At 45.1% G+C, this 11,638-nt stretch overlaps 1 protein-coding gene across 1 annotated transcript; it reads right to left on the reverse strand.

The window, feature by feature from the left end:
• Positions 1-3,579: 3,579 nt before the first annotated feature.
• On the reverse strand, positions 3,580-3,921 carry LOC119802254 (60S ribosomal protein L30-like). Its single transcript, XM_038313216.1, has one exon. It carries the CDS (start codon positions 3,919-3,921, stop codon positions 3,580-3,582), a length of 342 nt encoding a protein of 113 aa, XP_038169144.1.
• Positions 3,922-11,638: the final 7,717 nt, after the last annotated feature.

An 11,638-nucleotide genomic window follows, 5' to 3' on the forward strand; every position in this document is an offset into this window, starting at 1 on the left:
GCTCGAAGTGATGTGAAAAACAGGTGGAGAACGAGTGGGAGATCTGGCAGAAGGCCACTAGGCTCAGGCTGCAGTTACAGGCGTCCAAAGTCACACAGATTTTAGAAGTCGCTCCTGCCACTTTCCCTCAATCAATGAGAATGTCACTAATTTAAATATCAATAATTCCTTTTTGCTGAACACTTTTAATAAGTCCAGAACTATACTAATGGGACCCTTTGACCACCTACTTACTACCTGGGTGTCCATGGCAAACCCATGATGAAGGAATTGTGGACCTCAAAAGGTGTCCAGGGCTTACCCCAGCTCAACTGGTAAGATATGTAACTAAATGTGACACATGTCACACTTTCCGCACCCCGAATGGCTAGCGATCCCACAGCACAGACGGGGTCTTTGGAGCAGCTTTAGCATTAGGAGGTGGAGTTTGGCTCCCACCCCTGAGGTCCACAAGAAGAGGCAAGGTAAGAAGTGGTAATTCAAAAGGAGTGGCAGGCACTTTGACCAAAAGAGGAAAATATGAGACTATAATTCCAGCACATAGGAAGCAGAGGCAGGAGGATCAAACGTCAAGGACAGCTAGGACTACATAGTGAGGTCAGGGCCAGCCTGGGAAAACACAGTGGAATCCTGTCTCAGGAAGAGCAGGGGGAGTGGAAGAGCGATGGGAGACTCATCGCAGAAGCTGTTATTTACAGTTGACGTGGATCTCTTCCTCACAGCCCACACTGAGACACAAGAGACTGACAAACGGTCTAGAGACACAAGCCAGAGGTGAGGAGCCAGGGGTACTAGGAATGAGGCTGGACCAACTCCAGGAAGAGAGCAGAAAGACAAACCACACACCATCTGAGGATGCCTGGGCCTCTAGGGCACTGAAAACAGCGGCGTGTCTCCTGACACTGGACGAAGAAATGACAGACAGGCCAAGTCAGCTACAAGGCTTTTATGTTCTCCTTTGAGGATGTAGTTAAGGGATTGTTTCATGATCTCTCCAGAAGCAAAACCTGAGACAGTGTTTGTGTGTGTGTGTGTGTGTGTGTGTGTGTGTGTGGTGTATGTGTGTGTGTGCACGCATGTGCATGAGCACACTCACAAGTTCATGTGCATGGGAGGCACCTACGGTGCCTGCCACAGACACATGAAACATTATCTTCTTTGTAAAAGTCTTTCTCGGCATGGGAAACTGCAGCATCTGCTTGTCTCCAACCCGTTATTGGCCATGAGAGGACACAGGCCCAGTGCTTAAACAGAACTAAAAGGCAAGTTTTATTTGAGCTCTAGATTTTCAAATATGTTTTTACTGCTCATAGTGTCATTTCTGTGGCTGCGATAAAATACACTGACAATAAGCAGCTTAGGGGAGAAAGGGGTTCCTTTCAGCTTGTGTTTCCAGGCTACCATCAATCTCTGCAGCAAAGTCAGTGTAGGAGCTTCAGGTAGTTACATCGCAGGCAGCCAAGAACAGAGAGATACATACCCCTCGCTCACTTGTGCTCATCCTATTTCTACACATTATGCCATTCAGGATCTCCTCTGTGGGGAACAATGCCATTCACAGTGAGCTGGGTCTCCCCACATCAGTTACTTAAGAAAATGCCACCGAAGACATACCCACTGGCAAAGACATGCCCACCGGCAAAGACAATATAGACAGTCCCTCATTGAAGCCCTCTTCCTGGTGACTCTAGATCATGGTGGCCATTAAAATTAACCGTAGTAACCAACTGAGAAATTCGAATTAGAAATCCACGTGCCTGTTTTATAGTTCCTGCTACAGCAAAACTACCCCTTCATCTGTTCCATTTTCATCTAATTGAATTAGTTCAGTATATATTCACTTATTTATTGGTTGGGTGATTGACTTCTGTCTGAGACAGGGTCTTAGTCTGCCTACCTTAGTCTTCTACGTTCTGTGTTCACGCTTGCGCCCCACCGTATCCGATTTGTTCCCTTCTTTAAGTTCTTTCCCCCTCTGTCACCTCACATGGCCCTCGACACATCTCATGGAAAGCATACTTTCTGAAAAAGGGAGGTTACAGAATATATCTCAAAATTAGTCCTGCTGAGAGGCATAATTCAAGATGAGTGACTTTTATGGTGATATCATACTACTTGTGATACAAAGTTCTATTTTTTTTCCTGCCAACAAAAAGCAGTATTTTTGTGACCTGCCACCTCCCCATAGAAGCCTCGCAGGAGGGAATTGATGTCTCTGGCTTCAGGAGAGATGGATTTCTCCTCTTCTCACCTGCCACATACAGATGGGACTCTCTCACAGGTAGATGGCAGCTGTTAGTCGATATTTCTCCGAAAAATTCTCTCACACTAGAAAAATCCCGTTCTCATGATCTATCAATGGCATCCCAAAAGATGGATGTAATGGAGTCGCGTGAGTCCTAAAAATGACCATGTCTATAAAAGTGACTCTCCACTTTTAACTTCCAGAGAGCGGTCAGGGAATAAGGACCAGACTCATACATTCATTTATTCGCTCACTGAGTAATTACTGGTGCCGCTGTGTGCCAGGCACGGTGCTGGCTGATGAGGGTTATTAAGACTGGCAGGCTCCCTTGTGCTACTTACAGCCCATTCAAGGACACCAGTGCTGACCCTGGGACAGAGAGGAGCTTGAGCTGGCACTGGGCAGCTGTGGCACCATCTTCACCTAAGCACCATGCCCTGACCTACCCACCTTACTGATCTGTGTCAAGACCAGACGAATCCATGGGTGTCGAATGAATGGGGAAACCAAGACAGCCATCAAGCTAAGCCGTGCTCCTCTCTTGTCTTGTCCCTGCCTCTCCCAGGTGAGGAGGAACAACTGCCTTCCAGTCACACAGGAAGACATGAGTAGACGACAAACCCCGCATTTAATCAGGAGGTTAAACATGGGCAGAGACTGCTTTCTCAGAAATCAGCGATAAAAGGACTCTCAACTGTAAAGATGCCACCATTTCACAGAAAATCAGGATATTTTGCCTTAAAAAATTGTGATCTTGAACTTCTAATCCTCCTGACTCCACCTCCCAAAGGCTAGGATTACGGAAGTGTGTCCGCACACCCAGTCTTTGTGTTGCTGGTGAGCGGAACCAGAGCTCCATGCTTGCTAGGCAAGCACCCTACCAGCTGAGCTACACACCAGCCCTCTTTCTCCTTTCTTTACATTATTCTGATGGAAGAGTTTTAAAGTGGAGCCAGAGAACCTGCACGCTATGACTAGTGCCTTTGCTAACTCTAGGAGCCAAGCCAGCCTCTAAAATACCAATACGGCTGGCTTTGGAAGTAAGCTGGTTGGTTTGTTCGTTGGCTGGTTGGTTGGTTTGTTGACTGGTAAGTTTTTGTTGTTTGAGACAGGCTGACTTTGTAGTCCAGCCTGGCCAGGAATTAACTACATGGCTCAGGCCAGCTTTAACTCACAATCCACCCAAGTGGTTGGGATCATAGGGTCATTTTAGCTATTTTTTTCACTCACCACTAGGTAAACTAAGGTCTCATTACCTACTCAACTTGGGATACAGTTCTTTTCTTTTTAAAGGAGCTCCGATAAAGTTTTATTAAAGGAAAACATTTTACTTTTCACCGGTCTGTTCTGGCAATGCTTCTAATAATGTCAGAATCACCTGGGTCGATGATGGCCAGTGTGCATACTCTGTAGTATTTTCCACACGCTGTGCCCAACTCAGTGTTATTGCCACTGTAGTGATGGACACCAGTTTTAGCCAACGCGGCATAGTATTCTATTTCAGATTTCCTCAAGGCGGGGCAGTTGTTGGCAAGGATCACCAGTTTCGCTTTGCCCTGTCTGATCATCTTCAGAGTCTGTTTGTATCCCAGCACGTACTTCCCACTTTTCATAACAAGCTGGAGCCGAGAGTTGATCGACTCCAGAGACTTTTTCATCTTCTTTGCTGCCACCATCTTCCTACCTTAGGTGCGGGACGGCCCCCAACCGAGACCAGCGGCCAAGATGGCCAAGGAGCGAGAAAGGTGGGATACAGTTCTTAACCAAAGCTGCGCATGACTATGCATGAGTGCGCATGCCCAGGCCTTTCTCCAGGGATATTTTGTAATCATTTCACTGTATTTCCAAATGTTTTCTGTGGCAAGCCCAGGTACAGCATGTTTGGGGGAGCGTCCAATAGTGGTGATAAGATCACAGTCATTATTTGTCTACTTCAAACCCCAAGAGATAATGTCAACAGACTCTACGTACCAGAACCATTGAGGAATCAACACGACACCAGCCAGACGGAGTGCACCCTGCAGCATGGTGCTTGGTTCATAGCTCCTACAGATGCCAGGCTGTCTCAGTATATGTGGTCTGCCAAAGCTACGCTTACCTGACAGCTTAAGATTGCACGTGAAGCTTCGGTGAACCCTGTTAGGAGAAAGCCTGCTACCGAAACTTTGTCCTACATAGAAAATAAGTATATGAGCCTTACAAACATAGATTTTTTTTTCAATGTTGAGCTTTAATGAGAAAGTCATTTCCACACTGTGAAAACTTCCTTTCCAGTCTCTACATCTGTCTTCTGTCCTCCCGGGCTTTCCATATGTGCTCTCCATATACTGTCTATCCCTCAACTGAGAAACATTTCCTGGCACCAGCATCCTGGCAAAGGAAGAGATCCAGGTCCATTTTTATTCAAGCCAAAGCAGAAGTGTTGATTTCTCGGAAAATCCCCAAGCCTTCCAAGGTTACCCAAGAACACTGCTGAACTGATGGAGATTTTCTGAGGCGACCCACTTTTTTTTTCTTTTTCTGTCTTTCGGGTTTTGTTTTTGTTTCGCCTTGTTTTTTCCTTTTTTTAGCCACTTCCCTGATTAGGGGTCAGAGTGAGTCCTTCCTTTTGGTGTTCTGCAAAGAGATTATCCTATTCTAGGGGATCAGACTATTTCAAAGGACCTTAAGAAATAATAAACATACTTTCCCTGCATTTAAAGCGTCTGCCTCCTTTGAACTCCTCATTTTAGAATCTGCGCTGATAAGGACAAATGCAATTTTCACCATCAGTGGATCTGAACAGACAATTACATTAAGGCAAATAAGACAGGGTGAGGCCAATGATGTAAATCACATTGTGTGCAGCTAATGTGCAAACAAAGCTCTCGAATGAAAATGAACACACTCAAAACAGAGGACTTTTTTGTACCTAATCAGGATTCAGTTTGCATATGCATTCTTTATCCATCACCTACACACACACACACACACACACACACACACACACACATCACTTGCTGGCACTTGGGGGCTGGGGAGTTGGGGGAAATTCAACTAGTTTTCAGAACTCTTTTACTAAGGAAACTGTTTGGCCTCTTAGGAAAGGCTTACACACTCCTAGAGAGCATCCTTCTCTGGTTGCTATAGCATGTTGGGCTTGCAAAGACCTCAGGCTCATCCCACATGTGGTCCTCACCCCATCCTATGAGCTGGAAGGAAGGAAGGATGTAGCTTAGTTAGTAGAGAGCTCATCTAGTATGTCTTGGGCCCTGGCTCTAATCCCAGTACTGCAATCCCAGCACTCAGGAAAAAGGCAGGGAGATCAGAAGTTCAAAGTCATCCTTGGCTTCACGGTGTGCCTAGGTCAGCCCAGGCTACATGAGTCAGCCCAGTTAGTTCTAAAGGTTCTATGCAATTTCTACTTATCCAGAGCTGGACAATTATTCAGAATTGCACCAGCCCAGCTAAGATTTATATTTTTGGCCATTGCGTATGAGCTAGACAAACAAGGTTGAGCTAACATAATAAACTCCATGTTAAGATTTTATGTACAAGAAGAAGGAGAAAAAAATAATATTTAGGAAAAAATGCCAGGGAGACTGCGGGCCAGTGTGGTGGAGATGAGGCACAAATGCTTGTGCGAAGAGAAACAACAGCCTGCTCTTTAGACCCTGCCTGGTGCTTGGCTTGAAAGGCAGCAGAGGCCCAGAGCTGCTGGGCTGGTGGCTCATGGTGTTAACTGCAGCCCTCATCACACAGGATCCAAGGGCTGCTGAGGGCCTTGGGCCATGTTAGGTGCACTGGGACTTTATGAGCAGAACAAGCTCTCTATAGCCTCCTCTCCTCCACTTGGTCTTTGTCCCCACCCATGGCTGCTGATGGGGAGGTGGCTAAGGTCACTTAAATAGCATCTCTACGGAAGGGACAAACAGGGCATAAGAGTCAGGATGGGGATGTCCAGATTGGCTTTCGGGGGAGCTTTGGTTTCCACAGAGGAACAAAGGACAATTTATCCTAGGTCACAGCCAGAGTGACCCTTCACTACTTCGTGAATCATGCCAGCTGAAGAAAACATTAGAGATGATGCCCCGGGTCTTCAGAAGTGAGGAAAAGTTTGCGACAGAAAACGTTACAGCCCTGAGTCTCACCACAGGTCCGTTTCATTTCTCTGGCCCAGTGCTTTCCTGGAGTGATGTAAATTAGCAACGGGGCTTTATGTGGCGCATCATTGTGATGGGTGTGCATCCACTGCCAGGAATTAGGTCATATTCACGGCAGGTGATGCTGGGTGCGTGTCTATGACACTTAAATGTGTTGTCTTTTATGTCACCGTAGCTCCGTCTTTAAAAGTGAATTGATTTTATTATCTTGCAATTCAGTAATGGCATATGTTGGACAAGGTGACGGCTTCCTGACATCTGGCTCCCAATCAGTGGTTTCAGCCAAGGAAATTATGGGAACCAAGTAATCTCTAATCCCTGGACCCACTGACTCTTGGAACAAGTGGCATGAGAATCTATAGTTGGCCAAATGCCTTCTATGCCAGGAGCCAGCATCAACTAAAGCCGCTAATGGCAAGAGAAGATGACAAACCCCAAATCACAGGCAACAAAGGGCAGAGGTTGTGGTGAAGTGTCTTGGTAAAAGGAAGCTATAAATCGCCTTTATGGGTCTGTGTCCAGGAGAAACTCCGTCTTCTGACCAGGCCACTCTATCAGGCCCTGTAGCCCCTCTGTTAACTTTCACCTACATCTCTGTCTAAAGTGACCTAAAGTGACCTCTGTTCCCAATCTCTAAATGCAGAGCTTGACCCCAAACTGCTTTGGTGATTGAAGCCCCCCAGTCACCCCAACAGCACCCTTTTTCTAGTGTCTACTTTTAGATCCATGCTCTCTCCACATTACTTCACTCTGCTTTCTCTGGACCAGGAAGTGCACCCACTGATCATACCTGAGATGACTTGACAGTGGACCAACTGTGCCTGAAATAAAGCTAAATCACGAAGGAGAAAGTCACCTTACTCTTGCTTGCCCTTTAGCATATCTAGAAGGAAAACCGTCATCAACACCTGTGACATTTGCGAATGTCGCTGTTTAACAAAGAAAGAGTTCATTCAGGATAGGAGCCTTTATGGATGCAGTGGCGTCCATCTAGAATGTAACAACATTATTTTGATTTTCTTATATTGATTTTATATTTGAGTTAATGTCTGACTGGTGTGTAAAATCCATAAACATTATACACACTGATAGGGAAACAAGTTGGCTTGATAGATATATACTTGGTCATGACGTAGTATTCCTTCCACTCAATGCTTACTTTCACAAAGAGGTCAGTTCTGTACTCAGTTCTGTGTTGATTTATCCTAAGCAACATTTCCTACTTAGGCGCTGTGTCTGTGTTCATCAGTGACACCGGCATGTGTTTTTCTTCCTTCCTTCTAACAGGACACACCCTTAAGACATTGTAGAGTTGGTTGCAGACTATCAGAGTGAAGCTAACAATCACCATAAAATAGATTATAAGCATTTTTAAAATTCTCAGTACATATAAAAAAGTATGCTTACATTATAGTATAGTCTACTAATTACGCAATAGGATTCTGCCTGAAAAAGTACACATGCTTATTTCTAAAATGTGTTATTGCTAAAAATGACATCACCTGAACCTTAAACAAGTCAGTCATTTTGCTGGTCGTAGACCTGGCCTCAGTGCTGATGGCTGACTAACCAGAATGGTGACTACAGAGTGCTGGGGAGCTGTGGCAGTTTTCTTTTTTAAAATTATTATTTCCTTTTTCCTTTTGAGACAGGGTTTCACTGTGTAGCCTTGACTGCTCTGGAACCTACTATGTAGACCAGGCTGGACGTCAGCTCACAGAGATCTGCCTGCTTCTGCCTCCCGAGGGCTAGCATTAAAGGTCACGCCGCCACCACATCTGGCTAGCTGTGGCAATTTCTTAACGAGAGCCGTGAGTGAGCTTTGTCATATTAGTTGACTTCCCCTTTCAGGAGAGATACCTCTGCAGCATCTGATACATTTTATCTACTGGAGAGTTTCAAAATCAAGAGTCAGTCCTCTCAGTTTGATGCCTTATCAAGCAAGTCCGTGCCCCGTTCTGAACCTGTTGTCATCTGCTCACGGAAGCCTCGCCGCTAGAGGACTCCGTCTTCAGAAACCACGTTCTCTGTCAGTCTGTAAGAAGCAATTTCTTACCCATCCAAGTTTCATCTTGCAGCTGCAGCAGTTCAATCACATCTTCAGGGTGTTAGCATTGAACTTGCTATGCAGCCGTGGATGATGGTGAACTCCAGGTCTCTCTTAGTTAGGGCTTCTATTGCTGTGATAAAATCACCATGACCAAAAAGCAACTTAGGGTGGAAAGGGGTTATTTATTTAATTTAAACACTTCCATAGAAAGAAGATAGGAATTCAAACAGGGCTGGAACCTGGAAGTAGGAACTGATACAGAGGCTATAGAAAGGTGTTAGTTACTGGCTTGCTCAGCCTGCTTTCTTATACCACACACGACCACCAATGAGTCCAGGGGTGGCACCACCTACAATGGGCTGGGTCCTTCCACATCAATCACTGATAAGAAAATGCCTTCAGGCTTGCCTACAGCCCCATCTTATAAAAGCATTTTTGTTTCTGGTTGAGGTTCCCTCCTCTCAGATGACTCTAGCTTGTGTCAAGAGGACGTAAGAACTAGCCAGCACACAATCCAAATAACCACAGAGGTTAGGTAACTGGTAAGAAACTGGGGAAGAGGAAAAGATCTCCCAAAGAAGGGGAGACATGTATTTAATTTGCATTTCATTTGTATTTTAATAAATAAAGTGTACCTGAGGATCAGAAAAGTAAAACAGCCACACTGGTCAGCCTTACAGACCAGACAGCGGTGACACACACCTTTGATCCCAGTAGTCACACTAGCTTGCCATAGAAACCAGGCGGTAGTGGTGCACACCCTTAATCCCAGAACTAGAGAAGATTATAAAATGGCAGGAGACAGCTGTCAGTCACAGTCTCATTCTGAGATTCCTGGAGGCAGGATCGCCATTTCCGACTGAGGTCAAGCAAGGTAAGAGCCAGTGGCTAGCTGTTTGGCTTATCTGACCTTCAGGTTGAACCCCAATTTCTCTCTCTGAGTTTTTATTAATCGTACTTCAGAAATAGAATGTAGTTTAAGGAGAGATAAAGGGGAAGTGAGAATAGGAAGATTAAGTAGGGAAGGGAAGGGGAGAGAAAGGTAAAGGAGGGAATATGGGGAGGGACAGCTAACATTAAAGCCTTTGAAAGCCATGTGGAAGCTTACTACTACAGAAGCTTCTTAAAATATGCATAAATATATGAAAGGAATCTAAATGGAGTCATCATGTAATGGAGGAACACTCCCAACTCAATATCTTACACCACCAAGCAGACCCTCCAGTGCCAGGAATAGGGAACATGGTGTTGTATTGTTTTTGTGACTCTTTATTTTATCTTTTTTCCTATCCCAGTTTTTGTCTTATTGGTTTTTTATTTCTTCTTATTTTCACTTTTTAAAGTTTTTTTTGTTTTTTTTTTACCACCGATATTTGTTTATATTAAAGAAGATGGGGGAAGAACTTGAAGCTGGGTGAGTATGGAGGTGGGGAGAAACAAGTTGGGGGAGAGGAAAACACGAACAAAATATATTGTTAAAAAAATTAATTAGACTAGCCAACACAAGCGCCATCTGCTTGCAAGTCCTGAGTGCGGGATTACAAGTATGCGCCACATAGCCGGCTTCACACGTGCTAGGTAAGGATTCTGCCAACTGAGCCACATCCCAACTGCTAGGCTCCACTTCCTGTCTCCGGCCACCCCAGCCCACCCTTGTTTCCACCAGCCCTATGCTGACTTCCTCCACTGAAATCTTGAACCCCACAGAGTCATCCAGGAAAGTTGGGGCCGACTTCTCCTAAACTCCTGCTCATGCCGATGTTTTGACCCCCTTCCATGAATCAAGACTGTTCCTGATAGCATCTAGAATTTAAATCCTTTCCTGTGGGGCCTTAATTCTCCGTGTCCGGATTCATCAGAAGAACGACTATCTGCCCTATCTGCCGCAGTTTTATTATGCAAGTTAAATTTATCTTCAACCAAGCTTAATTCAGTCTTTGTTTATTAATGGAACTTAATTTTCAGCCTTCATACAGACATTTTACTTTCCTTGGATTAATTTGTTGCCTTTCTAGTTTTGCATGTTAAAGGTGAGTTTCTTGATTCATTTTCGGTCACAATAACTGAATTCCACAGATGAGGCAGTTTATAAAGGCTGTAAAAAGTCGTTCTTAAATATATCACTTGAAAGTCGGGCTGACTCCTGCGGGCTGCGGAATGGCTGTAGCAGTCTCGAGTGACCCAGGGTTCCGTCAGTGAACAGTAAGCATTTTCAAGGAAGTGTTTTGTTTTGTTTTCTGAGCAGTGAGTCTTCACAGCAGGCAGAAACAGGTTGTAAACACACACACACACACACACACACACACACACACACACACACACACACACACACACAGCTATCCGGACTCTATCGTTTCCAGAGCAGAGAGCTGGTGGTGTTCTTCAGGCTGAGAACTAGCTGGGGAGCTAAATGGATGCTGGCTTCAGCTTCACGTTATTAGCCTCATTAGCCCCTCACTTTGAACCTTGAAGCCAAGAGTGGCTTCTCACTAACTGTTCGAGTCTGAAACGGCATCTTTTTCCAACACAAGGCTGCCTTGTTCCCTTGCTCCTCAGTGGGTCTCCCTTGGCGAGGTTCCTCAGCTCATCGTCTGAAGAAACTGTCACAGCACCCACTGTCCCCTCTCGCTGTTCAGGGTTGTAAAACATCTTAACCCTCATGGACTGACCTCAGCTGGCCTCAAGTTTTTCTTCTGAAAGACGTGGGCCTTGCTCGCAGTCTGCTTCTATTTGAGGAATGTCGTGACCATCCCATCTTCTCTCCAGACCATGAAAGTTTTCTCACACCAGAGGGGAAGGCCCTTTGTTTCCTAATAAGAATTTTCCTCTGCATCCACACCTGGGTTAATTGGTGCAAAGGCCTTGCTTCAGCTGTCTTGGGTTGGGCTCACCTTTTTCACTAAAATTATCATCGGTAGCCTTTTGGAATATTCCTTTACACTGTGTGAAGACATGCCACTGTGACTGTTTTAGTAAAAAGCTGAATGGCCAATAGCTAGGCAGAATTTGGGGGGGCAAAGAGAATTCTGGAAAGAAAAAGGTGGAGTCACCATCCAGATGCAGAGAGGATACAAGACATGCAGGAGGAGAGGCAAAAGCCACAAGCCACATGGAAACATGTAGATGAATAAAAATGGGTTCATTTTAGGTATAGCCTAAGCTATAGACCGAACACTTATAATTAATAAGTTTCTGTGTCAT

Source organism: Arvicola amphibius, chromosome 15, assembly GCF_903992535.2.
Source record: "Arvicola amphibius chromosome 15, mArvAmp1.2, whole genome shotgun sequence".
NCBI lineage: Eukaryota > Metazoa > Chordata > Mammalia > Rodentia > Cricetidae > Arvicola > Arvicola amphibius.

Coding starts and splice junctions, on each gene's coding strand:
- LOC119802254 (XM_038313216.1), bottom strand. CDS start 3,921: ATGGTGGCAGCAAAGAAGATGAAAAAGTCTCTGGAGTCGATCAACTCT.